A 24,520-nucleotide genomic window follows, 5' to 3' on the forward strand; every position below is an offset into this window, starting at 1 on the left:
AGTCCTGGATTAAATAAACCCTGTCTGGATAACCCCCATTGGTCTTTTCAACAAAGATTTGCATGCAATACAATAACCTCAGTGAGGCTGCAGTCACTCACTGCAAACCCATATTGGAAATGTAAAAAAATTGCATATAACAAGAAGGGAATGCTTCTCCCTAGTGGTGATCAAAGATATTTTTAAATTATCAGTCTGAAATTAATTAAAAGAATGAATAATCTTAAAACTGTCTCAATAAATATATGAAATCAGGTCAGATAATCTCTGTCACAAGCATAAAATATGCCTTAACAACATTTTGTAGTTTCAGATTCAAAATTCGACAAGAGATGTATCAGTGATATATTTTCCTTTTATTTATTTTTTTAGTTAGTATATATCTCTTTAAGTGCATTTTTAAGCAGTGAATTTATTTTCTGTAAAAAAAAAAACGTAAAAAACATACATTGTTAAAAATCCTTTAAAAACAAATAAAAATGTTTTTGATTTATGATTTTGGGGAGGGACTTATGCAAAGATGTAAAAAGCAATCTCTGGGTCTTTTGGTTTTTCTGAAAAAACATATTGATTCAAAGCAGTTTTACAAAAAGTGCCTTCCAACCCTTTCTGTAAACAAGCCATATCTCACATACACATTGTGATCCATTCATAACTAATTGGCAGTTAAACTTCCAAGTCAATGCTTATCATAGTTGTGAAATGCATGAGGATAATGCAGATAAAGTCCTGATATAAGGATACCTTATAAAACATTAATACGTATTTTCTAGAAAACTTTGCAACAAAGTTCTTTGTAAGTAGTAATTAAACACCTGTAACTAATAAAGCTTAAGCACTTTTAAAGTTCAAGCAGTGATTATTCAACATATTTACACATATTTAATATCTATATTTTCTAAACACACCTTAGGAATCACAAATAGTTTAGGAAAATAACACCTGTAGACAGAAAACCATTTACAAACTGAGAAAAAGTAAAAGAGACACTTAGGTCCACCTAAAAGCCCCACTATCATCATATATCTAAACATGATTGATAACAAATGTCCACTATTGACCTCTATTTTCTGGAGAAAACACAAACTACATGTACAACTTTTGTCAAAGAGAGAGAGAGACAAAAAAATTTAATCTTTGGGTGGACAGCTAATTGGTTTTTGATTTGAATAAAAAAAAGATTTCTTCTCAACTCATAATGATCAAATCGATTCATAATGAAGATAAATTGATTCGATTCAATTCGCTTCGCAAAGTAAATTCATTCAATTTCGATTTAAACAAAAATAATCTACAAAATTTGATGCACTTGGCAGCAATTCAATTCAGAAAAAAACTATTTGCCTTAATGTGTAGTCAAAAAGAAATAGTGATATATGATAAACTGTTCACTGCACACTTTTCATTGTGATCCATATAAGCATTAATACAGAAAGTGTACAATCTAAATTATAACTTGTGTTCATGTTAAAATAATGAATGATTTAGTTGTTAGTGATTATACTATATAATATAATATATACATTCAGTGCTGCTGCTAGCCATTTTGGTGCCCTAAGCATAATTGCCAGTTTAACTTTTTATTACCAAACATATAACTTAATAGCAGAAAGTAAAATCTTCACAGCTTTAGTCAACATACACATTTGAAAGTGCAAACTTTTATAGAATAGCAAAATAGAACAAATACCAAACTTAAATTATCAAAATAATCCAGACATGTTTTTCCCAAGTACAATGTCACTTTAAATAAATTACATTAAATAAACATCAATAACAAGAATACTCAAAATTCTTAAATATTACAAAGATTTAGAGAACTAAGTGTCACAGTAATGTTTGCTTCATATCATGACATTTTATATTTATATATATTTAACAGTCAGGAATTGTTAGCCTACCATGTGCACTGACTGCTAACATTAACTAAGTATTAACCACCGTCACGTCAAAATAAACCACAAAATAAACTAACTGCTCAATATCTAAAAAACGTAGTAAAAAAAGTAACAGCTGCCGTCAGTTATTTGTAAAATGCATAGGTAATGTTTTACAGTAAAATCTCAATTTAGCTTGCACTGAAGTTATAACTTATAACAACATAGTTTGCTAACATTAATATCAGCACAGCAAGATCGAGGCGCATAACGATTAGCAGCAGCTGCAGCCCATGCGCATTTCCCTTATTTAGGAATGATTAAACATGATGGACTTACCTGCAAGTGATGCACGGGCATCATCCCGCAGTTTCATCTTTTTTCTTTTTCCGATCCTGACCCCTGCTGTCTTTTCGGGCCATTTCCAAAAGTTGCCTACTGGCCGTTTCTCAATCCGAAAGCTGCAACCTGCGCGAGGTCTCATATGCAGGCTGCATACGTCATCAAGCCTGGTTTATTTTAGTTAACTGAACATTACATTAGCAAGTCATAAGCATATTAAAACAATTTACGATTAACTAAGAATAATGGTCAACTTCATAATCGTTAATATTACGAAATAAGAACGTTTTGATGATGTATGCAGCCTAGAAATGCGACCTCTGGAGGCTGCAGCCTTCAGATTGAGAAACAGTCTCTGTCAAACTTCGTCAGGCGCCCGCGCGATCAACCTGCACGGACCATCAAAGGCTGTGGGGCATACTTTCTATACTAGCGCAATTAAATTATCTCGTCCCCCCTTTTTTGTAACATTTACATGGATAAAAAGTGCCTAATAATATTCTATCAGCATTATAATTTTTTTTCATTAGGCTATTGTTTTGGTGACCTCTCAGCACCTGGTGCCCTACGCACAGCGCGTGATGCGCGTTATGGGAGCGGCGGGGCTAATCTAACAGAGACACTGAACCATAAACGGCAAACCCAGCAAAGAGTGGTTCAGTGAATGTGGTGTGAAATGTATGTATGTGTGTGAGTGTGTGTGTGTCAGAGATGGCGGAAAAGGAGAGAATGCCGGCCGGCTCATCAAGATACACCCCAACTCTGTCACACTTTGACTGGATAAGTATGTCTGTGTTTTTATTATCGTGCCAAGCACTGAATCTGTCAAAAGTACAGAAAACACTCCAGGACTTATCATTCCATCCAAATCTACAGTCACTTCCTCCTTTCTTTCTAATTCCTCTATATGTGACTGCTATGTAAGCCCCTACAGTCCATTTAACCTCCCAGTAACAGCGTCCAGACAGACGCTCTTTACACATAACCTGCTCCTGGTCCTCAAATCTGTCTGGATGTTTAGGATACGACTGATTTTCTTCTACACGTTTTACCATTCTCCCCCTCTCAGACAGAAGAAGACGAGTGTTTGCCGTGTCTGAATCCAGTGTAAGATGACAAATATCTACAAACAAGAAACAACAAAACTATATTAGACGGCAAATTACATGCAAATATGTTTTCTATTTAAGTAAGGAATAATTGACGACGGGCCATTGAATTATAAGAAAACAATGCATTGCTCTGGTGCCTATTTTTAAGACATTTGACAAGTTAGGTGTGCGGTTATCAAAAAATAATGCATACACAAAATAATTTATTTTCAAATAATTCAAAGGACAATTATTCCTCTTATACCACGGTTACCACAAACATTACTCTGGTGGTTATTTTAAGACATTTGTCAGGTCAGGTGTGCAATTTACAGAACAATAATCAACACCCACGGAATATTTCTCAGCTAATCAGAATACAGCGTTCAACAGACCCGTGGTATAATGTTAATTAACCAATTGTAACATCCGGCAGGTGCAGTGCTGTTTCCCCAGCCTGTTTAACCCCTTCAGACCTGGTTTGGACCTTATTGGTTTGAACCACAAAACATCTGATGTCCATTTTAGTGAATGCAGGGTCTGAAGGGGTTAAACACGGTTCATTTCGTCTAGCATTGCTCAGTAATGCTTATGTTACTCTGCTGTCTGTCTAGTCCTTGTTTCCGCCCGAGGTTTGCCTGTAATTTCTTTGTTTCCTTGTTTTGTTTATGGGTGGATTACAAGTGTGTTGACCTTTGCCTGTTTTACGGTTTATGATTGTGAACTACCCCTGTTTTGTGGATTATTTTCAATAAAGAATTCAATTTGGATCCGCTACCTTGTCTTGCCTTGCCACCACGTAACAGAAATCATATACCAACGACAAATAAACTGCAGGCTTTTCTCAGTATATATCCCAATATGAAATTATTTATTTGAAATATAACGTAATTTATATTAAAAAAATAGAAATCTACTAATAGCCCTATTGTTTGTAATAATAATAAAAATAATAATAAATAATAAAATAATTTCAGAAAAACTTAAACCAACATTCCATGCAAATTTTTTTACATTAACATTTTATATGGATTTATTAACAAGTAACTTTGCAGCAAATGGTATAATAACAGTCAGCTAATATCGTTTGTAAAAACTACACCTCTTCAGGTGTTATAAAAGACCATGTTTTTATTTTGTAATAATAATGGGGTCTATTATTCCTTATATCATAAAAAACATTAATATATAAATGTTAAATGTGTATGACGAACATTTATAAGAGAGAGAGAGAGAGAGAACCTACATTTTCGTAGTCCTGGTGTGATCCTGAAATGTCCTCCGTGGTCTAAACTACACAGATAAAATATAGATAAATGCATGCCGTAGCAACGTTATGTTGCCTTTTACTCTTCTAATATACATTTTTTTTTTAAACCACAATGCATAGGTAAATATCTTTATTTATAACAGTCTAAATGTAAAATTAATGTAAAAATAAATGTGTCATAATTAAAATACAACATACTTGAGTTTTTCTAGTGTGCAGTGTGGATCATTGAGTCTTTCAGAGAGCATCTTTACTCCTGAGGCTCCCGGGTGGTTGTAGCTCAGATCCAGCTCTCTCAGGTGTGAGGGGTTTAACCTCAAAGCTGAAGCCGAACAACAACATCCTTCATCTGTCACCATACAGCCAGATAATCTAGAGAGAGATCATTAAAAAGTGAGATTTTTCTGATTACTTAATACAGTGTTACACTGAAAAAATGCTGTTTTGGTAATATGACCTTGTTCTATAATGGTAAAATATATCATGCAGTCTATGTAAACAATTAAAAATCTTACAGCTGAAAAACAAGTTTTAAACAGCATATAGGATATCAGAGCTCAGCTATAACATTTTGTTAGTAAATGAATGATACTTTTGCACACCTCAGTATCTCTAATTTACAGTTTGGACTCTTGAGTCCTTCACAGAGGATCTTCACTCCTGAATCCTGCAGGTCATTGTTACTCAGGTCCAGTTCTTTCAGGAGGGAATCTGAGGACTGTAGAGCTGAAGCCACAATTTCACAACACTGACCAGTGAGATCACAGCCAGCGAGACTGAAAGGGAGAACACAAAAACACAGCTTTAGCTTATAAAATTGACCGCTAAAATAGTAAATTATGGTACGTCTTTGGTACCCCTGAATATGAAGCTTTGTTGTTACAAGTACCAGGGTTAAGTACAATCCGCTTACTTACATACTATATAGCAGGCGAAAAGCAGTAGGTGAGGCGAGTAGTATTTCCAAATTCATAATATTCTAAAAACAATAGGCGAAAAGTACCCGGATGACCTACTACTTCCAGCAAGATCCCGAAGTATAGAGGGTATATATGCACGTAACGTCACCTTCGGCGAAAGTGACTGCGGTTACGCCCACTCAGTGGCAAAAGACTTGTGCTGCGTCCGAAACAGCCTACTTCATACTATATAGTACGCGAAAAGCAGTAGGCGAGGCGAGTAGTATGTCCGAATACATAGTATTCGAAAAACAGTATGCGAAAAGTACCCGGATGACCTATAACTTCCGGTTAGATTTTGCAGTGTGCATACGATGGACACTTCACTATCCCATGATGCCCCGGGATAGGAGTTATCCAACAAAGAAGAAGAGGCATGCGGCTGTTTTCGCGCTGGAATGACATGACGTGATGACGATGTAGCAACAAGGCGGATGTAGTACGTCCCATTCATACTGCCAGGATTCATACTATACACAGTACTGTTTTAACGGCAAGTAAGTAGGTACTTCATCGTATACAGTACCTACTGTACAGTATGCGGTTTTGGAAGCAGCCAGAGCGGCAGAATTTGTAAACTGTGTGAAGTCAGTGAAAACACTGGGAAAACGCTGTTGTGCGATAGACTGCGATAGACTGTACTAACAGATTAACAAGAATTCTGAGCTATCGTTTTACAGACTGCCAAGAAAAAGACTAGTTAGGCAAGACAAACATATTATTATGTCAGGAAAAGCAATGTCTGGCCATATGCCGATGTCCACAGACTACTGTTTTTTGGCAAGTTGTTAGGGTCACTGTTAAGGAACACGCCCAGATTTTGGGAATTTAGCTTATTCACCGTATCCCCCAGTTAGTTAGATAAGTCCATACATACCTTTCTCATCTCTGTGCGTGCTGTAACTCTATCTGATGCAGCCCCGCTAGCTTAGCTTAGCACAAAGTCTGGAAGTGAATGGCTCCAGCTAGCAAACTGCTCCCAATAAGTGACAAAATAACGCGAACATTTTCCTATTTATGTGTTGTGACTTGTATAGTCACACTGTGTACAAATAACAAGGTGATATGAGACACAGCGATCTTTTAACCGTATACTCCACCCAAGTAGCAGTGCTTCGCCTTCTGAGAATATAGTTCCCAGTAGGTATACTGTTAAAAGATCGCTGTGTCTCATATCACCTTGTTATTTGTACACGCTGTGACTATACAAATCACAACATATAAATAGGAAAATGTTCGCGTCATTTTGTCACTTATTGGGAGCAGTTTGCTAGCTGGAGCCATTCACTTCCAGACTTTGTGCTAAGCTAAGCTAGCGGGGCTGCATCAGATAGAGTTACAGCACCTACGGAGAGGAGAAAGGTATGTATGGACTTATCTAACTCTGGGGGATACGGTGAATAAGCTAAATTCCCAAAATCTGGGCGTGTTCCTTTAAGGCCAACTAAATTCAATTTAAGCTGATAATAGTCAGTTTTACTGGCGTTTTTTGCAGCAGCCGCTATGAAAACCAACCAATTTGTTGAACGTTTTGCCACTCAACATGACGAGTTCCGGCGTGGTCACGTGGAAAAGTGACATCTATGCAAACCCTCTATTCAGATCCACCTATACTAAATGAGAGAATTATGTTCAAGGTATTTTAAAGCATGTTTTACTAAGTAAACACTCACAGAGCTTTTCGGCAGTTCATCACAGCTGGTAAAAGCCTCCATCTACCCTCCTGTGATGTGTTGTATTTTATAAGATCCAGCTCCTCCAGCACGTTCTCCGACACCTGAAGTATGTACGCTATTGTTGAGCAGTGTGAAGCAGAGAGTTTATTTTCTGTGCATTTCATTGATTTCAGATACTTTTGAATTTCCTTAGACAAAGTCTGATCGTTCATTTCCAGCAGACAGAGGAACAGATTGATGGATCTGCCGGCTGAAATGTCATGCTCATTTTTGATTTTGTGTTTGATGTGAGCAATGATTTTCTGGATGCTCTCTGAACTGCTCTCTGTGTGGATCAGTAGATCTCGTAAGAGTCTCTGATTGGACTCCAGCGAGATGCCTAACAGAAATCTGAGGAAAAGATCCAGATGTCCGTTCTCACTTCGGAGGGCGGCGTTAATCACCCCCTTATGGAGATTAGCAAGTAAATCAAACTCTTTCAGAGCCCCAGAAGTTTTATTTATAAAGCAGTAAAAAACATAGAATGCAGCGAGAAACTCTTGAAAGCTCAGGTGTATGAAGCAGTAGATTTTCCTCTGATGAATCGCAGATTCCTCCTTAATAATCTCAGTGCAGATCCCAGAAAACACTGCGGCGTCAGTGATGTCTATCCCACATTCACTCAGCTCCTCCTCATAAAACATCACATTGCCCTTCTTCAGCTGTTCATAGGCCAGTTCAGCCAGTTTCACAATTACTTCTCTATTGGACTGCAGAAGTTTTGCTGGATCTCTCACTTCTTTTCTTTCATACTTCTGGTTACTCATATTTATCTGAATGAGCAGGAAGTGTATGTACATTTCAGTCAGAGTTTTAGGGATTTCTGCACTGTGATCTTGTTTCAGGATGTTTTGAAGCACAGTAGATGAGATCCAACAGAAGACTGGTATGTGACACATGATGTGAAGGCTTCTTGCTCTTTTAATGTGTGAGATGATTTTGTTGGCTTGAAATTCATCACTGATTCTCTTCCTGAAATATTCCTCTTTCTGAGGATCATTGAATCCTTGGATTTCTGTCACACGGTTGATGTATTCAGGAGGGATCTGATTGGCTGCTGCTGGTCTGGAGGTGATCCAGATGTGAGCAGAGGGAAGCAGATCTCCTTTGATCAGATTTGACATCAACACACCAACTGATGACATCTGGGTCACTTCAGAAAATTTTTCACTGTCTTTAAACTTCAGTGCTATTCTGCTTTCATCCAGACCATCAAAGATGAACACAACTTTACACTCATCATAAAACTTTGGGTGCAGATCTTGAAGTTCAGGATGAAAGTCAAGCAGAAGTTTGTGAAGACTGTACTGATCATCTTTGATCAAGTTCACCTCTCGAAATGGAAGCACAAACATGAAATCTACATCCTGATTGGCTATTCTCTCTGCCCATTCCAGAATAAACTTCTGCACAGAAACCGTTTTTCCAATTCCAGCGATGCCTTTAGTAAGAACAGTCTTTATATTTTTCTTTCGCTCTTCCTCACATCCTGGTTTAGGTAAAAGTTTAAAGATGTCATTACAGTTGATTGAAGTGTTTTCTTGACGTGTCTTGTAACTTTTCTCCATGTGTAAAACCTCATGTTCCTCATTCACTCCTTCACTTTCTCCCTCTATGATGTAAAGTTGTGTGTAAATCCTGTTCAAGAGGGTTTTGTTCTCTTGTAGTTTGATTCCCTCAAATAAACTCTCATACTTGATCCTCATCCTGGTCTTGTGTTGGTCTTTAATCCTTGCCAGAACATCTGGTTGATGAGAATCCAGTTGCAGGTCTCCAGTCTCCTCCAGCTGGGTTGGCTCTATGCTGCGCTGAGCAGAACCAGAAGAACCGAATTGTCCCGTGCTTTTTTGAGCATGCAGAACAGGGCGTGTTTTAAATCTCTTTCTGCATTTGGGACAACTAAATTCTTGTGATTGACTGGGCCGGTCCCAGTAACAGCTGATGCAATGTCTGCAGAAACTGTGTCCACAGGTAATAGTGACTCGATCTCTCTGAACATGCTCACAGATTCCACATTTCTCTTCCTTTCTACTCAAGAGAAATAACACAATCACAATATTAAATAATCACCAATGGAAAGCATAGCAGAGATTGATGATGAGAACACTAAACATATGTTACTACTGTATGCTAACCCCATCACTAAATTAACTTTATATAAATAACAATGTATTTTATTATATAAAACACAAATGAGTATATACAGTTGCAAAAAAAGTAAATGAACCATTTTCAATTTCCTAATTTTCCGCTTCAACTGGTCATGAAATCTTCGCAAAGTTACAAATATCAGCAAACACAACATTTTTAGCTGAAAAACACAATCAGTCATCATCTTTCATGTCTTTATTGAACACACTTATTAAACACACAAAGTGATGGTGGAAAAAGAAAGTGAAAAGGTATAGTGCTTTAATAACTGGTTGAACCATCTTTGGCAACAATAACCTCAAGTGCATCCTGTAGCTGTGAATTTATGATAAAATAATGCATTTTATAAAATTTTAAAACTCCCCACCCCTCAGTTTGAGAAACACACTGGTTTAATAATTGTGCTCAATAAAGACTTGAAAGATGATGACTTGTGTTTTATCAGCTTAGAAATACTATAATATTTGTGAATTTTGTGTAGATCAGGTCGCATTGCATGATCAATTTAAGCAGCAAACCAGGAAATTGAAAATTTCCAGGAAAAAAACAGGAAATCCTTTTTTTTTGCAACTGTAATTGACTCAATCTGCATATATCCTTGGTAATTTAGTTAAATGCACATTTATTCCTGTGTAATTAGTAAATTTTTGGCCTCCAATCCTACCTTGGGTCAGACACAGGTCTATCACTAAATTCAGGGGGTCGGCCCATGGACTTTGTACTCTTCATAGACACACAGCTGGGCTCTGGAGATGGTACTGAAATCTGCTTTCTACAACATACAACATTTAAATATATAAAAAAATGAAACGCCCAATGCACATTTATCCCTGTGTAATTAGTAAATTTTTCTGTCTCCAATCCTACCTTGGGTCGGACACAGGTCTATCACTAAATTCAGGGGGTCGGCCCATGGACACACAGCTGGGCTCTGGAGATGTGGATTTCTTTCTTTCCTTTTTTTCCATAGTTTTCTAGATGTTGACAGGGTTGCATACAACTGTGATATACACTTTATAAAAACAAAGCCATATTGCATTGCATCTTAATTGTTTAGAATTTTCATGTTTTACTCATTAGTACAAACTTCTGAGGACAGGAGGAGAGTCTAGTAATTCTACAAATGGAGCAGCAGAATAGGGTACTTGATGACTAGGCTGGGCTTGCCAATAAAATACAATATTTTGTAATTTGTAATTTTTGTAATTTATTTATTTATGGATAGCCCCTTGAGATGCAACATCTCATTTTCAAGAGGGTCCAATACACATAACATAAAACAACAACAACATCAACAACAAAAACACAATTGCTCACAACAAATAAGTTACTAGGCAGCCTACACCAACACCCTGAACCTATAACACAGCATAACCCTGACATGTTTTAACTATCACACTAAACACATCGCCTTTGCCTCAATACTCAATTGCCTCAGTACACAAATAGAACACATACTACATGAAATTCAAAATAAAAAAGGCGTCACAAAAGAAAGTCCAAGATTAAGTCCACCCAAGTTATTTAGGTGAATTAAACAGCTGCATAAAAAAAAATAATAGAGTAAAATAAAAAGAGTTATAAGCAACTATTCAGTCCAACATCAATAACATGCACACACATTGTTTAGGTATTGAAATAAAGACAGCTTAAATCTGCGAAAAGATGAAGTGGACCTCGAGAGCATAGAAATATTGTTCCAATCACTAGAAGCTTTATAATGAAAAGCTTTACGACCTGCTGCTGAAAAAATTCCTGGTACGTTAAAGATAACGGACTGCATATCTCTAAGGGGATATAAAGAGCTACGCGGTACCAAGAGTTCTCTCAAGTATGGAGGACAATCGAAATACACACATTTAAAAATAAAAATGAACCAATGTAAATCCCTTCTTGCGTACGGCTGAAGCCAATTTAATGCAGCATACATTACGCAATGATGTGTTTTAATGGTAATAAAATAGGAAAGAGAATGCAACGGACGTAATAGTATTGAAGTCCCCAGTTCGTCAAAAAATGACGCGAAAGGTATACCCTTCACGTCAACATATGACGAATGGTCAAGTGTCGTCAAATATTGACGAAATGGGGTGAGACTGTGTTAGTTTTAAAAGGACATCTTAGAATAAATCTACATAAAGAGTTGAAAACAACATTAAGTGGCTTAAGAACAGCATCACTAGTGTTCATATAAATGATGTCAGCATAGTCAATAATGGGCAGAATCAATTGAGAAATTAACCTCTTTCTGACTTCAAGTGTAAAGCAGTGATCTAAAACACTCCTTCATTTTTTTATTTAATCAGGAGTGGATCAGGCATGCAAGAGGACTTTACCCTCTGTGTTTGGGTAGGGCCAATATAGCCTGTGATGTGGATGAGATTCTCTGGCCTCAACGAAAACAAAGATTATATATTTTGATGGAACATTTTATTGCTTCTGTAGTTTGTGTACCTTTACAAATTAGCATAACAATATTTATATTTTTAATTATATTTTTAAAATGACAGGCAAACAACCACGTCTACACACCTGAAAACATGCTTTATCTAATTCCAATTTAAAACTGTTGATTATGTTGGTTATTTTGGTAATGTTATTCACTTTGTACTGCAACGTTTTCTTACTGGTGAATGAGACATAATTGGGCTTCTGGTCTGTCCGTGTTCATAGGTGTGTTTTAGATATTAATACGGCTGCATATAAAGATATAATACACAGATCATGTATAAAGTGATTAACAATACCTGCTGTACTCCCCAATGAGAGTAGCAGCTAATACATATTAAAGATTTAAAATAAATCATTAGATTTGATTTTGAAGATTATTTATGATCTTGCATTATATAAAGGTTCAATGCTGAACAAAATCAGCACCTGTTTCAAATGCTGGGTTGTTTCAAACCCTCATTGGGTAAGAATCAGAATAAAACATTCAACAGCCCCGTGGGATAAATAACAATAATGTGTTATGTCATGCACTGTAAAAAATACTTTGCTGCCTTAAAAAATTTTGTTGAATCAACTAGGATTTACAAGTAATTTTAATGTACTATTATTTATCTTGACTAGAGAGGAGTTGTTATAACTACAGATGAGTTGTTATAACTTATAAAATTAAGTTGACTTTTCTCAACTATATTTTATAAGTTGTGACAACTCATTTTCAACTCTTATGGTTTTCCTACAGTAATGTTTTTTTTTTAACTGTAGTAAAACCTTGGTTAATTTTCGTATGGGTTACAAATACAAACAACTTTGTTTTTCCAAGTATAAAAATACATTCATTTGGGAAATAAAATACAAACCTTTCTTAAAAAAATCATGACACACGCAAAAAAGTTGTTCTATTTATCGTTTACATAAAACAATCATAACAGCGATCATGCACTGGAAGTGAATGAAAATACCTCGCTTCAATTGGATTTACTCAAGTATAAAGTTTTAAACTTAGAAATGACCTGGCTGATAACAAAACATTTACTTACTTTTAAATAGTATCATACTACTCTTGCTTTTCGTCCTTCGTACCTTCTTCAAACCACAGTCGAGTTTACTTTCACTTTTAGTGTCATAAACAGCGTTTTATTTTTGTTATCAGCACAGCCAGCAACGCATGCCGGCCTACTGAAAATTTTGGCCAGTAGCCACTTCTGCCTCCACCACAAGCCTCTTACCATCATAACCTACACTACATTAACTACATTCATTTCCAAATGTTTGATGTTTTTGTTTTGATAAGTTTCTTTTTGTTCACTTTTACTTTGACTATTTGATTTATTATGTGATTGTTATAATCAGGGCATTGCTTAAAGAGAGCTGGCTACATTATTTTAGTTCTATTATCATCACATATCTAGCAATCGTCGAATGAATAATGAGGGGAAAAAAAATGGTCTTTTGTAAACATATGTGAAACTTGAGTGTGAACTGCCTCAGATAGCACAGATAGCCACAAATGATACACCATCTTTTATTTTAGGTCCTACTCTAAAAAATGAGTCCATTCACAGCATTTTCCTTGGTTGTGTGCATGAATAATCCCTTGCATTTGAATTCGACATGCTAAAGAGATCATTCTTTTTTTGGGTGTTTACTGTCTGCTGCTGGTAACAACCAGAACTGTCTGCAGTCTGCTAGAACACCCAGAACCAGAGTTATACACTATCAAAACAGTGTTTACAACATAAAAAAAGAAAATTTGGTGTTTCATCACATGAAAAACAATATAAATAACAATATTTGTCACAAACAGCAGCTTTTTATGTAACTTCAAAGGTTTTTCCATTTATTCCACTGTATGTGGTTATGGGGACATTTCAAATATTTTTAGGCGGAAATTGAATACAAAAAGAGTATTATTCCTCCCTTCAGTTGGAGTATATTAACTTTTGCATACATTATGATAGAGAAAAAATTCATTTCGTTAGGTTTTGTTACCACTAAGGGCCAGAGTAGACCTTTCTCACAACTTCCGTATTTATGACCGGAAATACGCAATCGTCGCGGAAATCTACTTCCTCAGCAGTCAAGGCAATGTAAAAAGCTGTATCTCTTCCATCAATTCCCTGTTGATGGTGAAGTTAGACAGAAGTGGATTCAGGCTATCCGGCGAGACTTAAAATGTGTCGTTTCAGTTAACAGTTTAGTAACAGTTAGACTCGCTCTCTACTTACCTAGAAATTTATGGACAAATTCTTCATGGAAAAAGTTTTCCTCCATTAGCCGTGTCACATCAGCAAATGTAATATTTGGCAAATCCGTTAACGAAGTTGTGTAGACTCTTTGATCCATTTTAAACTTTCCCGGGTTTATGTTTTTCTAGTGTGTTGACGCTTGACAGGAACTCCGCTTACACGACGATTACGTATTTCCGGTTACTGTGAGAAAGGTCTGTTATACACTTTTTAAATACAGACTTTAGAAAAAAAACATCAAAAAGCGCCTATTTATTTTTGTGTTTAATAGAGGACTGACAACACATACAACCATTTTTAGGATTTTCAACAGTGTTTTATGAAATTTTAAAGGGTTTCCTGTAAAATGATACCATACTTTTGTATGTACACCTCTGCATGTGGATATGGGAAGCTTTTGAAATTGGGTAGGCCAAATCCAGACGCAGGGGTGTTGAACAAGACCTCGGGCCCTATGCATAGGCAGTTCTGATGGGCCCCCATGCCCCACCCCCATAATATATTTCAGACTTTTCAAGGGCTCTCTCTTCCTTTGGGGCCCTGGTAATCAGTACTGGTTTTACCCCCAGTCCGACGCCCTGTCCAGACAGAAATCCCCAAAATAGCCTCAGAGTGTAAAATGAATAATCTTAAAACTGTCTCAATAAATAATGAAATCAGGTCAGATAATCTCTGTCACAAGCATAAAATATGCCTTAACAACATTTTGTAGTTTCAGATTCAAAATTCGACAAGAGATGTATCAGAGATATATTTTCCTTTTATTTATTTTTGACCTTTTTGTTAAAGTTATACATATCTCTTTAAGTGCATTTCTAAGCAGTGAATTTATTTTCTCAACAGTAAAAAACATACATTGTTAAAAATCCTGTAAATACACAAATACATTTTTTTTATTATGATTTTGGGGAGGGACTTATGCAAAGACGTAAAAAACAATCTCTGCAACCTTAGGAGGAATTTACTCAATGATTTGGTATGGTTTTCTGCAAAAATATCTTGATTTAAAGCAGTTTTACAAAAAGTGCCTTACAACCCTTTCTGTAAACAAGCCATATCTGACATGTACATTGTGATCCATTCATAGCTAATTTAGCAGTTAAACTTCCAAGTCATCGCTTACCATAGTTGTATATCAGGCAGTTGTGAAATGCATGAGGATTAATGCATATAAAGTCCTGAAATAAGAATACCTTATAAAACAGTTAATACGTATTTTCTAGAAAACTTTGCCACAAAGTGTGAGTAGTACTTAAACAACTAGTGTAACTTATAAAGCTTAAGCAGTTTTAAAGTTCAAGCAGTGATTATCCACATATTTGATATGTATATTTTCTTAACACACCTTAGGAAACACAAATAGGAAAATAATGCCTGCAGACAGAAAACCATTTACAAACTGAGAAAAAGTAAAAGAGATGATTTGGTCCACCTGAAGCAGCCGTACTATCCTCATATATCTAAAACGTGACTGATAACAAATGTCCACTATTAAACTTTATGTTCTGTAGAAAACATCAAATACATGTATAACTTCGGTCAAAGAGAAAGAGAGAGAAAGAAGCGGTAGATCTGATTCACTTGCGACAAAAAAAAAAAAAAACTTGAATCTTTGGGTGGACAGCTAATCGGTTTTTGATTCGATTTAAAGATTTCTTTTCAACTTGGAATGTTCAAATCGATTTGATTCACAATGAAGATTGATTCGATTCACTTCACAAGGTAAATTAATTCAAAATATTCTACTAAATGTGATGCACTTAGCAAATAATTATAACAATTCAATTCAGAAAAATTTTAAAAACACTCTTTGCCTTAATGTGGAGTCAAAAACAAATCGTGATAAATGATAAACTGTTTACTGCACACTTTTCATTGTGATCCCTATAGTGAAGCATTAATAAAGAAAGTGTACAGTGTACAATCTAAATTATAACTTGTGTTCATGTTAAAATAATGAATGATTTAGTTGTTAGTGATAATACTATATAATATAATATATACATTAATTAGTGTGAAACTAGAACTCCACTTTCAAAAACAAAATCCTGATAATTTACTCCCCCCATGTCATCCAAGATGTTTATGTTTTCTTAGTTCAGTCGAGAAGAAATTAAGTTTTTTGAGGAAAACATTCCAGGTTTTTTCTTCATATAGAGGACTTCGGTGGACCTTAACAGTTTCAATGCAGTTTAAAGTTGTAAACACTGAAGCGGTAGTTTGGCATATGCCATGTGGACCTTTCGAAGTGATTACGTAATACGTAAGGTCGCATCACATCGCATCTTGAGCATCACACGGCTAATGCAAGATGAAAAGTTGTGGTTTAAAAGTACATATTTTACATTTTTTTGGTGAAAATCTCGCTAAAGACCCTTTGAAGCTGCATTGAACCTTTTGAGGTCACTAAAGTCCACTATATGGAGAAAAATCCTGGAATGTTTTCCTCAAAAAACTTAATTTCTTCTTGACTGAACAAAGAAAGACATAAACATCTTGGATGACATGGGGGTGAGTGAATTATCCAATTTTTTATGAAAGTTAAATATTCATTTAACATTAACAGGCTCCAACAATTTTCTAAATATTGTTTGAATAAAATGACAAATGAATGGAAAAGAAAAAAAAAAAGAGTAGTTATATGTCCATGTTAATCAGTGCAATGAAGTGAAAACTGGACCATAAAATAAATTGTTAATTGTGTGTGCGTGTGTGTGTTTATTATCCAACACGTTTACAGCTTGTGACTTAAATGTGTTAAGTGTGATTGCAAATTAGTGCTTTATTGTGTTTTTTTGTTGTGTTTTCATAAGTTACTGCGAATATGGGTGGGAATCGCTTCGACCATCTTTGCTTTACAGTAGAGAAAACGGTCATGCGGTGATGTACTGGTTTTCTATGAACTTTGGTACTGCAAAACATTTTCGCATGAGCCTGCGTTTCCGGGCTGACGCATTGTCTGCGTATGAATGTAAGTCAATGGAAAGAAGTGTGTAATGTGACCGCCCCTTTACAACGCAACAAAAAAAATGTATATGTAATGCTTTTGTATTTCGACCATAATATATAACAGGTCCTGCTCTATATACCATTAATACTTGCAGCTTCATTGTTTACATTATAATCATTCAATGTGAAGAATTTTCATGTGCATAAATGTTAACAACGTGTGTGCGTGCGTGCAAATTACATCTAACAAGTGCAAGTTAAAGAGTAATGCCGTAATCAATAGCGCAGATATCATGAGAGAAGCGCTTAATTAATATAATGTTCATATAGGCCTATACTTAAAATATTTGATCATACTTTTTGAAGCGCAGTTCATTTGATTCTTTGACTCGATTATTAACAAAATTAATCGATTCATGATTTAAAAAAATAAAATTTTAAGATTGATGCATATAAATCTGCACCATTTGTAATCGATGGATCAAGAAAAGGAGTGAAACGTCACACCGCTAGTGGATTAATACACAAGTGAATACATTTCTGGCCCTATGAGCGCAGAGTTTGTGGGAATTATTCAAATCTAGCGTTTTCACAACAGCTTTATATTTTTAAGCTGCTTTATACAAAATATACAGATTCATGTCTCTCTTCTGTTAATAATGCAGGCTGTTCAATCTAACAGAGACACTGAACCATAAACAGCAAACCCAGCATAGAGTGGTTCAGTGAATGTGGTGTGAAATGTGTGTATGTGTGTGAGTGTGTGTGTGTCAGAGATGGCGGAAAAGGACAGAATACCGGCCGGCTCATCAAGATACACCCCAACTTTGTCACACTTTGTCTGGACATGTATGTCTGTGTTTTTATTATTGTGCCAAGCACTAAATCTGTCAAAAGTACAGAAAACACTCCAGGATTTATCATTCCATCCAAATCTACAGTCACTTCCTCCTTTCTTTCTAATTCCTCTATATGTGACTGCTATGTAAGCCCCTACAGTCCATTTAACCTCCCAGTAACAGCGTCCAGACAGACGCTCTTTACACATAACCTGCTCCTGGTCCTCAAATCTGTCTGGATGTTTAGGATACGACTGATCCTCTTCTACACGTTCTACCATTCTCCCGCTCTCAGACAGAAGAAGACGAGTGTTTGCTGTGTCTGAATCCAGTGTAAGATGACAAATATCTACAAACAAGAAACAACAGAACTATATTAGACGGCTCTGTGGAATACTTAATTCTGACTGGTCAATGGTATTTTACAAATTACATTCAAATATTTTGTCAATTTAATATTAATTAAGTTGGATAATAAAAAAACAGAATGCTCCCCGATTTAAATTCTGTATTAAGGGATACAGCAACTATATGAACAGATAAACTGCAGGCTTTTCTCAGTAAGTTATTGTAATATGTGATCATTTATCTAAAACGTAATTGATTAACCAACAGCCCCATTGTTTGTAAAATTATTACTAAACTGTACAATTTAAACTCCTTTATAATAAAGTTATTTCAAAACAACTCATGCTCATTTTATGGGTTTACATTTACTTATGATTTATTTAGATTTATTAACAATTAACTCTGTAGCAATTGGTATAATAACAGTCAGTTGATATAGTTTGTAAAAACCACAACCCTTCAGGTGTTATAAAATACCTTATTTGGCACCTTGTGTTTTTTGTAATAATAGTGGGCTGACAGTCTGTACATCATTCCTTATATCATATAAAACATTCTAATGTATATAAATATAAATGTGTATGAACATTTAAAAGAGAGAGAGAGAGAGAGAGAGAGAACCTACATTTTCGTAGTCCTGGTATGATCCTGAGATGTCCTGCATGATCTAAACTACAGTACAGAGATACAACAATAAATAAATAAATGCCTTGTACTCTTCTAACTTGCTATTTTTTACAATACATACTTGTTACCACAATGCATTTGTAAATAATATAAAAATAAATGTGTCATAATTAAAATACAACATACTTGAGTTTTTCTAGTGTGCAGTGTGGATCATTGAGTCTTTCAGAGAGCATCTTTACTCCTGAGGCTCCCGGGTGGTTGTAGCTCAGATCCAGCTCTCTCAGGTGTGAGGGGTTTAACCTCAAAGCTGAAGCCGAACAACAACATCCTTCATCTGTCACCATACAGCCAGATAATCTACATAGAGAGACATCATTAAAAAAATGAGATTTTTCTGATTATTTAAAGTCCCACTTTTTTGTTGTTTCACAATTATGCATTGTGTGAAACCAAACTTAGCTGTTAGGTGTCTGAAAATGCCGAATGTAGAATCTATTTACATATATATCTATTGTCTGTGGTGGTGCAAAAGAGTGGAGGCGGGGACTTATTTGAATATTCATAAAATATTCATTCTATGATCCGAGCTAATTTGTATATTTATAGATTGGCGTATAATAAATGAGGCGTGTAAAAAAGGGTGTAGAGTTACATTCAAGCTGTTTGAAAACATGAAAAAATACTAACAGGTAAACATTTTATATATGCTATTATAATGCTCAAAGATGTGTTTAAATTATATAATATACAATACTTGACTACCTTAATACAGTATATTACACTGAAAAAAATCCGTTTTGGTAATATGCCCTTGTTCTATTATGGTAAATGCAGTCTACTCTATGTACAGTAAACAATTTAAAATCATACAGCTGCAAAAAAAATACACAATGCTGAGCTCGCAACACCATTTAGGATGTCAGAGCTCAGCTATAAAAATTTTTGAGAGAATGAATGATACTTTTGCACACCTCAGTATCTCTAATCTACAGTTTGGACTCTTGAGTCCTTCACAGATGATCTTCACTCCTGAATCCTGAAGGTCATTGTTACTCAGGTCCAGTTCTTTCAGGAGGGAATCTGAGGACTGTAGAGCTGAAGCCACAATTTCACAACACTGATCAGTGAGATCACAGCCAGCGAGACTGAAAGAGAGAACACAAAAACACAGCTTTAGCTTATAGAATTGACCGATAAAATAGATCAAGACTGAGTTTATGAGTTTGCAGTGTTTAACTTTATATGTGTGTGTCTGTCCTGGTATAGTGTCATTATCATGATGGATAAAAATGACAAAATGAGATGCCAAATATACATCGGCATGTGTGAGGAGAACTGATAATAGTATTTCACCAAGTATTATAATTCAAATCTAAACCTAAAATACATTTAGACTAAGTAAACACTCACAGAGCTTTTCGGCAGTTTATCACAGCTGGTAACAGCCTCCATCTACCCTCCAGTGATGTGTTGTATTTTATAAGATCCAGCTCCTCCAGCACGTTCTCCGACACCTGAAGTATGTACGCTATTGTTGAGCAGTGTGAAGCAGAGAGTTTATTTTCTGTGCATTTCGTTGATTTCAGATACTTTTGAATTTCCTTAGACAAAGTCTGATCGTTCATTTCCAGCAGACAGAGGAACAGATTGATGGATCTGCCGGCTTTAATATCATGCTCAGTTTTGATTTTGTTTTTGATGTGAGCAATGGTTTTCTGGATGCTCTCTGAACTGCTCTCTGTGTGGATCAGTAGATCTCGTAAGAGTCTCTGATTGGACTCCAGCGAGATGCCTAACAGAAATCTGAGGAATAGATCCAGATGTCCGTTCTCACTTCGGAGGGCGGCGTTAATCACCCCCTTATGGAGATTAGCAAGTAAATCAAACTCTTTCAGAGCCACAGAAGTTTTATTTATAAAGCAGTAAAAAACATAGAATGCAGCGAGAAACTCTTGAAAGCTCAGGTGTATGAAGCAGTAGATTTTCCTCTGATGAATCACAGATTCCTCCTTAATAATCTCAGTACAGATCCCAGAAAACACTGCGGCGTCAGTGATGTCTATCCCACATTCACTCAGCTCCTCCTCATAAAACATCACATTGCCCTTCTTCAGCTGTTCATAGGCCAGTTCAGCCAGTTTCACAATTACTTCTCTATTGGACTGCAGAAGTTTTGCTGGATCTCTCACTTCTTTTCTTTCATACTTCTGGTTACTCATATTTATCTGAATGAGCAGGAAGTGTATGTACATTTCAGTCAGAGTTTTAGGGATTTCTGCACTGTGATCTTGTTTCAGGATGTTTTGAAGCACAGTAGATGAGATCCAGCAGAAGACTGGTATGTGACACATGATGTGGAGGCTTCTTGCTCTTTTAATGTGTGAGATGATTTTGTTGGCTTGAAGTTCATCACTGATTCGCTTCCTGAAATATTGCTCTTTCTGAGGATCATTGAATCCTTGGATTTCTGTCACACGGTTGATGTATTCAGGAGGGATCTGATTGGCTGCTGCTGGTCTGGAGGTGATCCAGATGTGAGCTGAGGGAAGCAGATCTCCTCTGATCAGATTTGACATCAACACACCAACTGATGACATCTGGGTCACATCAGAAACTTTCTTGTTGTCTGAAAATACTGCATTTTCACTGTCTTTAAACTCCAGTGTAATTCTGCTTTCATCCAGACCATCAAAGATGAACACAACTTTACACTCATCATACATTTTTGAGTCCAGATCTTGAAGTTCAGGATGAAAGTCAAGCAGAAGTTTGTGAAGACTGTACTGATCATCTTTGATCAAGTTCACCTCTCGAAATGGAAGCACAAACATGAAATCTACATCCTGATTGGCTGTTCCCTCTGCCCAATCCAGAATAAACTTCTGCACAGAAACTGTTTTTCCAATTCCAGCAATGCCTTTAGTAAGAACAGTCTTTATCTTTTTCTTTCGCTCTTCCTCACATCCTGGTTTAGGTAAAAGTTTAAAGATGTCATTACAGTTGATTGAAGTGTTTTCTTGACGTGTCTTGTAACTTTTCTCCATGTGTAAAACCTCATGTTCCTCATTCACTCCTTCACTTTCTCCCTCTATGATGTAAAGTTGTGTGTAAATCCTGTTCAAGAGGGTTTTGTTCTCTTGTAGTTTGATTCCCTCAAATAAACTCTCATACTTGATCCTCATGCTGGTCTTGTGCTGGTCTTTAATCCTTGCCAGAACATCTGATTGGTTAGTATCTAGTTGGTGCAGGTCTCCAGTCTTCTCCAGCTGGGTTAGGTCCATATCAAGCGGAGCAGAACCAGTAAACCTTGAGTAAACCTGGATCTGAGCATTTCCCTTACCACTGAAAAAATGTAAAGAACAATAATGTATAAAAAAGGCATAGATGGTGGATTTATAAATAACTATATGTATTTTCTTACATGAAACAAATAAGGGAACATAAAAGTCTAATGACAAACTCAAATGATATTAAACAAAGAAATAAAACTTTTAGAGAGAGTTTTGTGAATGCTTCTCCCATCATGGACCTGCATTAAATCAGTTTTTAAAAATCAGATAGCTATCCGATCAGAGAAAACACATGATGTGATCAGTTGTAAAAAGGCCCAAATTAAAATATGTATGATATATGTATTAACTCAGTTTGTACATTAAATCTCATATCCTACCTGGGGTCAAAGGTCACTGCTCCGCCACTGAATTGAGGAGGTTGATACATGGAGTCTGTACTCTTCAAAGATACACAGCTGGGTTCTGGAGATGGGGCTATAATCTGCGTTCTGAAAACATAAAAAAAATCACAGAAAATTGTAAAGAGTTCAGTTTCTACTTACTTTGGTTAACGGAAAGTTTAACAGATGGTTTCTTTTACCTGGGTTCAAAGGTCACTGCTCCTCCACTGAATTGAGGAGGTTGATACATGGAATCCGTACTCTTCAAAGACACACAGCTGGGTCCTGGAGATGAGGCTTTAATCTGCTTTCTGAAAATATAAAAAACATGACGTGAAACGCTAGAGTTAATTTTTTTATTTAATTTGGTTAATGCAAAGTTTAACAGATGTAGTAGTAGTTTCTTTTACCTGGGGTCAGAGGTCTTTGATCCATCACTTAATTCAGGGGTTGGGTACATGGAATTGGTACGGAGTCCTGCAGATGAAGATCTCTTTCTCTTCTTTACCTCTTCCATAGCTCTTAGATATTAATAGGGCTGCACATAAACATGTATAAAGTGTGTAACAATGCATGCTGTACTCAACAATGTGCTTAAATAGCATTTAATACATATTGGGGCGGTTTCCCGGACAAGGATTAGTTTAATCCAGGAGGACTAAGTCTTAGTTTAATTAGCAAATATAACTAGTTTTAACAAACATGCCTTACTAAAAACATTACCTGTGTGCATTTTGAGGTAAAACAAAGAACACTGATGTATTTTAAGATATGTCAGTGCAAGTTGTTTTCAGTTTGGAGAGCTCTCAAAAGTGTTTAAGTCTAGGACTAGTCTAATCCCTGTCCGGGAAACCGCCCCATTAAAGATTCAAAATAATCATTGGATTTAGTTTTGAAGAGCATTTATGATCTTGCATTATATAAAGATTCAATGCTAAACAAAATTAGCATCTGTATCAAATGCTGGGTGGGTTGTTTCAAAACCTTGTTGGGTAAGAATCAGAATCAAACATTCAACAGCCCCAAGGTATAAATAAACATAATGTGTTATCTCATGGACATCATACTGATGTTCAGTTAGTGTGCACTATCATAACATTAGAATAGATATATATCAACCCTTTTGTTTTGTTTCTTTTTTTAAGAACACAGCTTATAATTAGTAACAGCCGTGCCATCTACAGGCACTATGATGAATAACAGTGTGTTAATCAGTCCATAAAGTCTGCAGGTTTATAAGCATTTTTAAACAGTTTTTTCTCAAGCAAAGTGCATAAAATAGAGAGATTGCAGAGAAAATATGCAGAGAAATTAAAATGACAAAAAATACGTCTTGATGAAGTATGCAGCTATGACGCAGAAGTGAAACTGCAGATCTGCAGCACACCAACCCTTTGTTTACATTACAAACAACTTTGTTTTTCCCAAGTAAAAAGATACATACATTTGGAAAAAGAAAAGAAAAAGTTAATAATAAAATCATAGCACATGCACAACGTTTAAAGATATACCATTGATCGTTTACATAAAACAATCATAACTGCAAGATTGGTGCGATCACGCGCTTCATGTGAATATACGTAAATACCTCGCTTCAGTTAAATTTACTCAATTAACTAATCAAACGTAGAAATGGCCAGGCTGGCTGATAACGAAAAATTTACTTACTTTCAAATAGTATCATACTATCCTTTCTTTTCGTCCTCTGTCCGCAACTTCTTCAAAACACATCCGCGTTTACTTTCACTTTCGGGGTTATAAAAGTGTGGTGTTAATGTTGTTGTTGTTATCAGTCAGAAACGGATGTTCGCGCCCTTTTACAGGCCTCTGCATTTTACGTCATCATTAACACTATCCAATAGACGCGTTAACGTGTTCATAATGAAATAATTGACAAACTTAATGTTTATTTTATTATGGATCTTTGTCTAGTGTTGATGGAAGGTACAACGCATTATATTATTAATGTTTAATAATAA

The 24,520-nt window shown here is 35.9% G+C and overlaps 2 protein-coding genes across 5 annotated transcripts; both read right to left on the bottom strand.

The window, feature by feature from the left end:
- Positions 1-344: 344 nt before the first annotated feature.
- LOC135730297 (protein NLRC3-like) lies at positions 345-13,093 on the bottom strand. 3 transcript variants are annotated; one of them, XM_073816175.1, is made up of 8 exons: positions 12,894-13,093; positions 10,321-10,379; positions 10,070-10,135; positions 7,213-9,282; positions 5,183-5,356; positions 4,779-4,952; positions 4,557-4,603; positions 345-3,342 (listed from the first exon to the last, which is right to left on the bottom strand). In XM_073816175.1, the coding sequence occupies exons 2-8, from the start codon at positions 10,371-10,373 to the stop codon at positions 2,825-2,827; spliced, it is 3,102 nt and encodes a 1,033-aa protein (XP_073672276.1). In that variant the 5' UTR covers positions 10,374-10,379; positions 12,894-13,093; the 3' UTR covers positions 345-2,824. The 3 variants fall into 3 exon arrangements, with proteins under 3 accessions (XP_073672276.1, XP_065104239.1, XP_065104241.1); XM_065248167.2 differs by having other exon boundaries at positions 10,070-10,177; positions 10,273-10,379; XM_065248169.2 differs by lacking the exon at positions 10,070-10,135 and having other exon boundaries at positions 10,273-10,379.
- A 1,260-nt stretch (positions 13,094-14,353) lies between these two features.
- LOC135730299 (NLR family CARD domain-containing protein 3-like) lies at positions 14,354-24,344 on the bottom strand. 2 transcript variants are annotated; one of them, XM_065248170.1, is made up of 9 exons: positions 24,210-24,344; positions 22,952-23,079; positions 22,742-22,852; positions 22,539-22,649; positions 20,279-22,210; positions 19,840-20,013; positions 19,052-19,225; positions 18,864-18,910; positions 14,354-18,239 (listed from the first exon to the last, which is right to left on the bottom strand). In XM_065248170.1, the coding sequence occupies exons 2-9, from the start codon at positions 23,056-23,058 to the stop codon at positions 17,722-17,724; spliced, it is 3,174 nt and encodes a 1,057-aa protein (XP_065104242.1). In that variant the 5' UTR covers positions 23,059-23,079; positions 24,210-24,344; the 3' UTR covers positions 14,354-17,721. The 2 variants fall into 2 exon arrangements, with proteins under 2 accessions (XP_065104242.1, XP_065104243.1); XM_065248171.1 differs by lacking the exon at positions 22,742-22,852.
- Between the last annotated feature and the right edge of the window lie 176 nt (positions 24,345-24,520).

This window comes from Paramisgurnus dabryanus, chromosome 11 (assembly GCF_030506205.2).
Source record: "Paramisgurnus dabryanus chromosome 11, PD_genome_1.1, whole genome shotgun sequence".
Taxonomy (NCBI): Eukaryota; Metazoa; Chordata; class Actinopteri; order Cypriniformes; family Cobitidae; genus Paramisgurnus; species Paramisgurnus dabryanus.

Coding starts and splice junctions, on each gene's coding strand:
- LOC135730297 (XM_065248167.2), bottom strand. CDS start 10,373: ATGGAAAAAAAGGAAAGAAAGAAATCCACATCTCCAGAGCCCAGCTGT. Junction 5,357..7,212: donor ATGAACTGCCGAAAAGCTCT/GTGAGTGTTTAC, acceptor TCTCCCTTTCAG/TCTCGCTGGCTGTGATCTCA. Junction 3,343..4,556: donor CACACCAGGACTACGAAAAT/GTAGGTTCTCTC, acceptor TCTTGTTTGTAG/ATATTTGTCATCTTACACTG.
- LOC135730299 (XM_065248170.1), bottom strand. CDS start 23,058: ATGGAAGAGGTAAAGAAGAGAAAGAGATCTTCATCTGCAGGACTCCGT. Junction 18,911..19,051: donor TGCACACTAGAAAAACTCAA/GTATGTTGTATT, acceptor TCTGTACTGTAG/TTTAGATCATGCAGGACATC. Junction 18,240..18,863: donor CATACCAGGACTACGAAAAT/GTAGGTTCTCTC, acceptor TCTTGTTTGTAG/ATATTTGTCATCTTACACTG.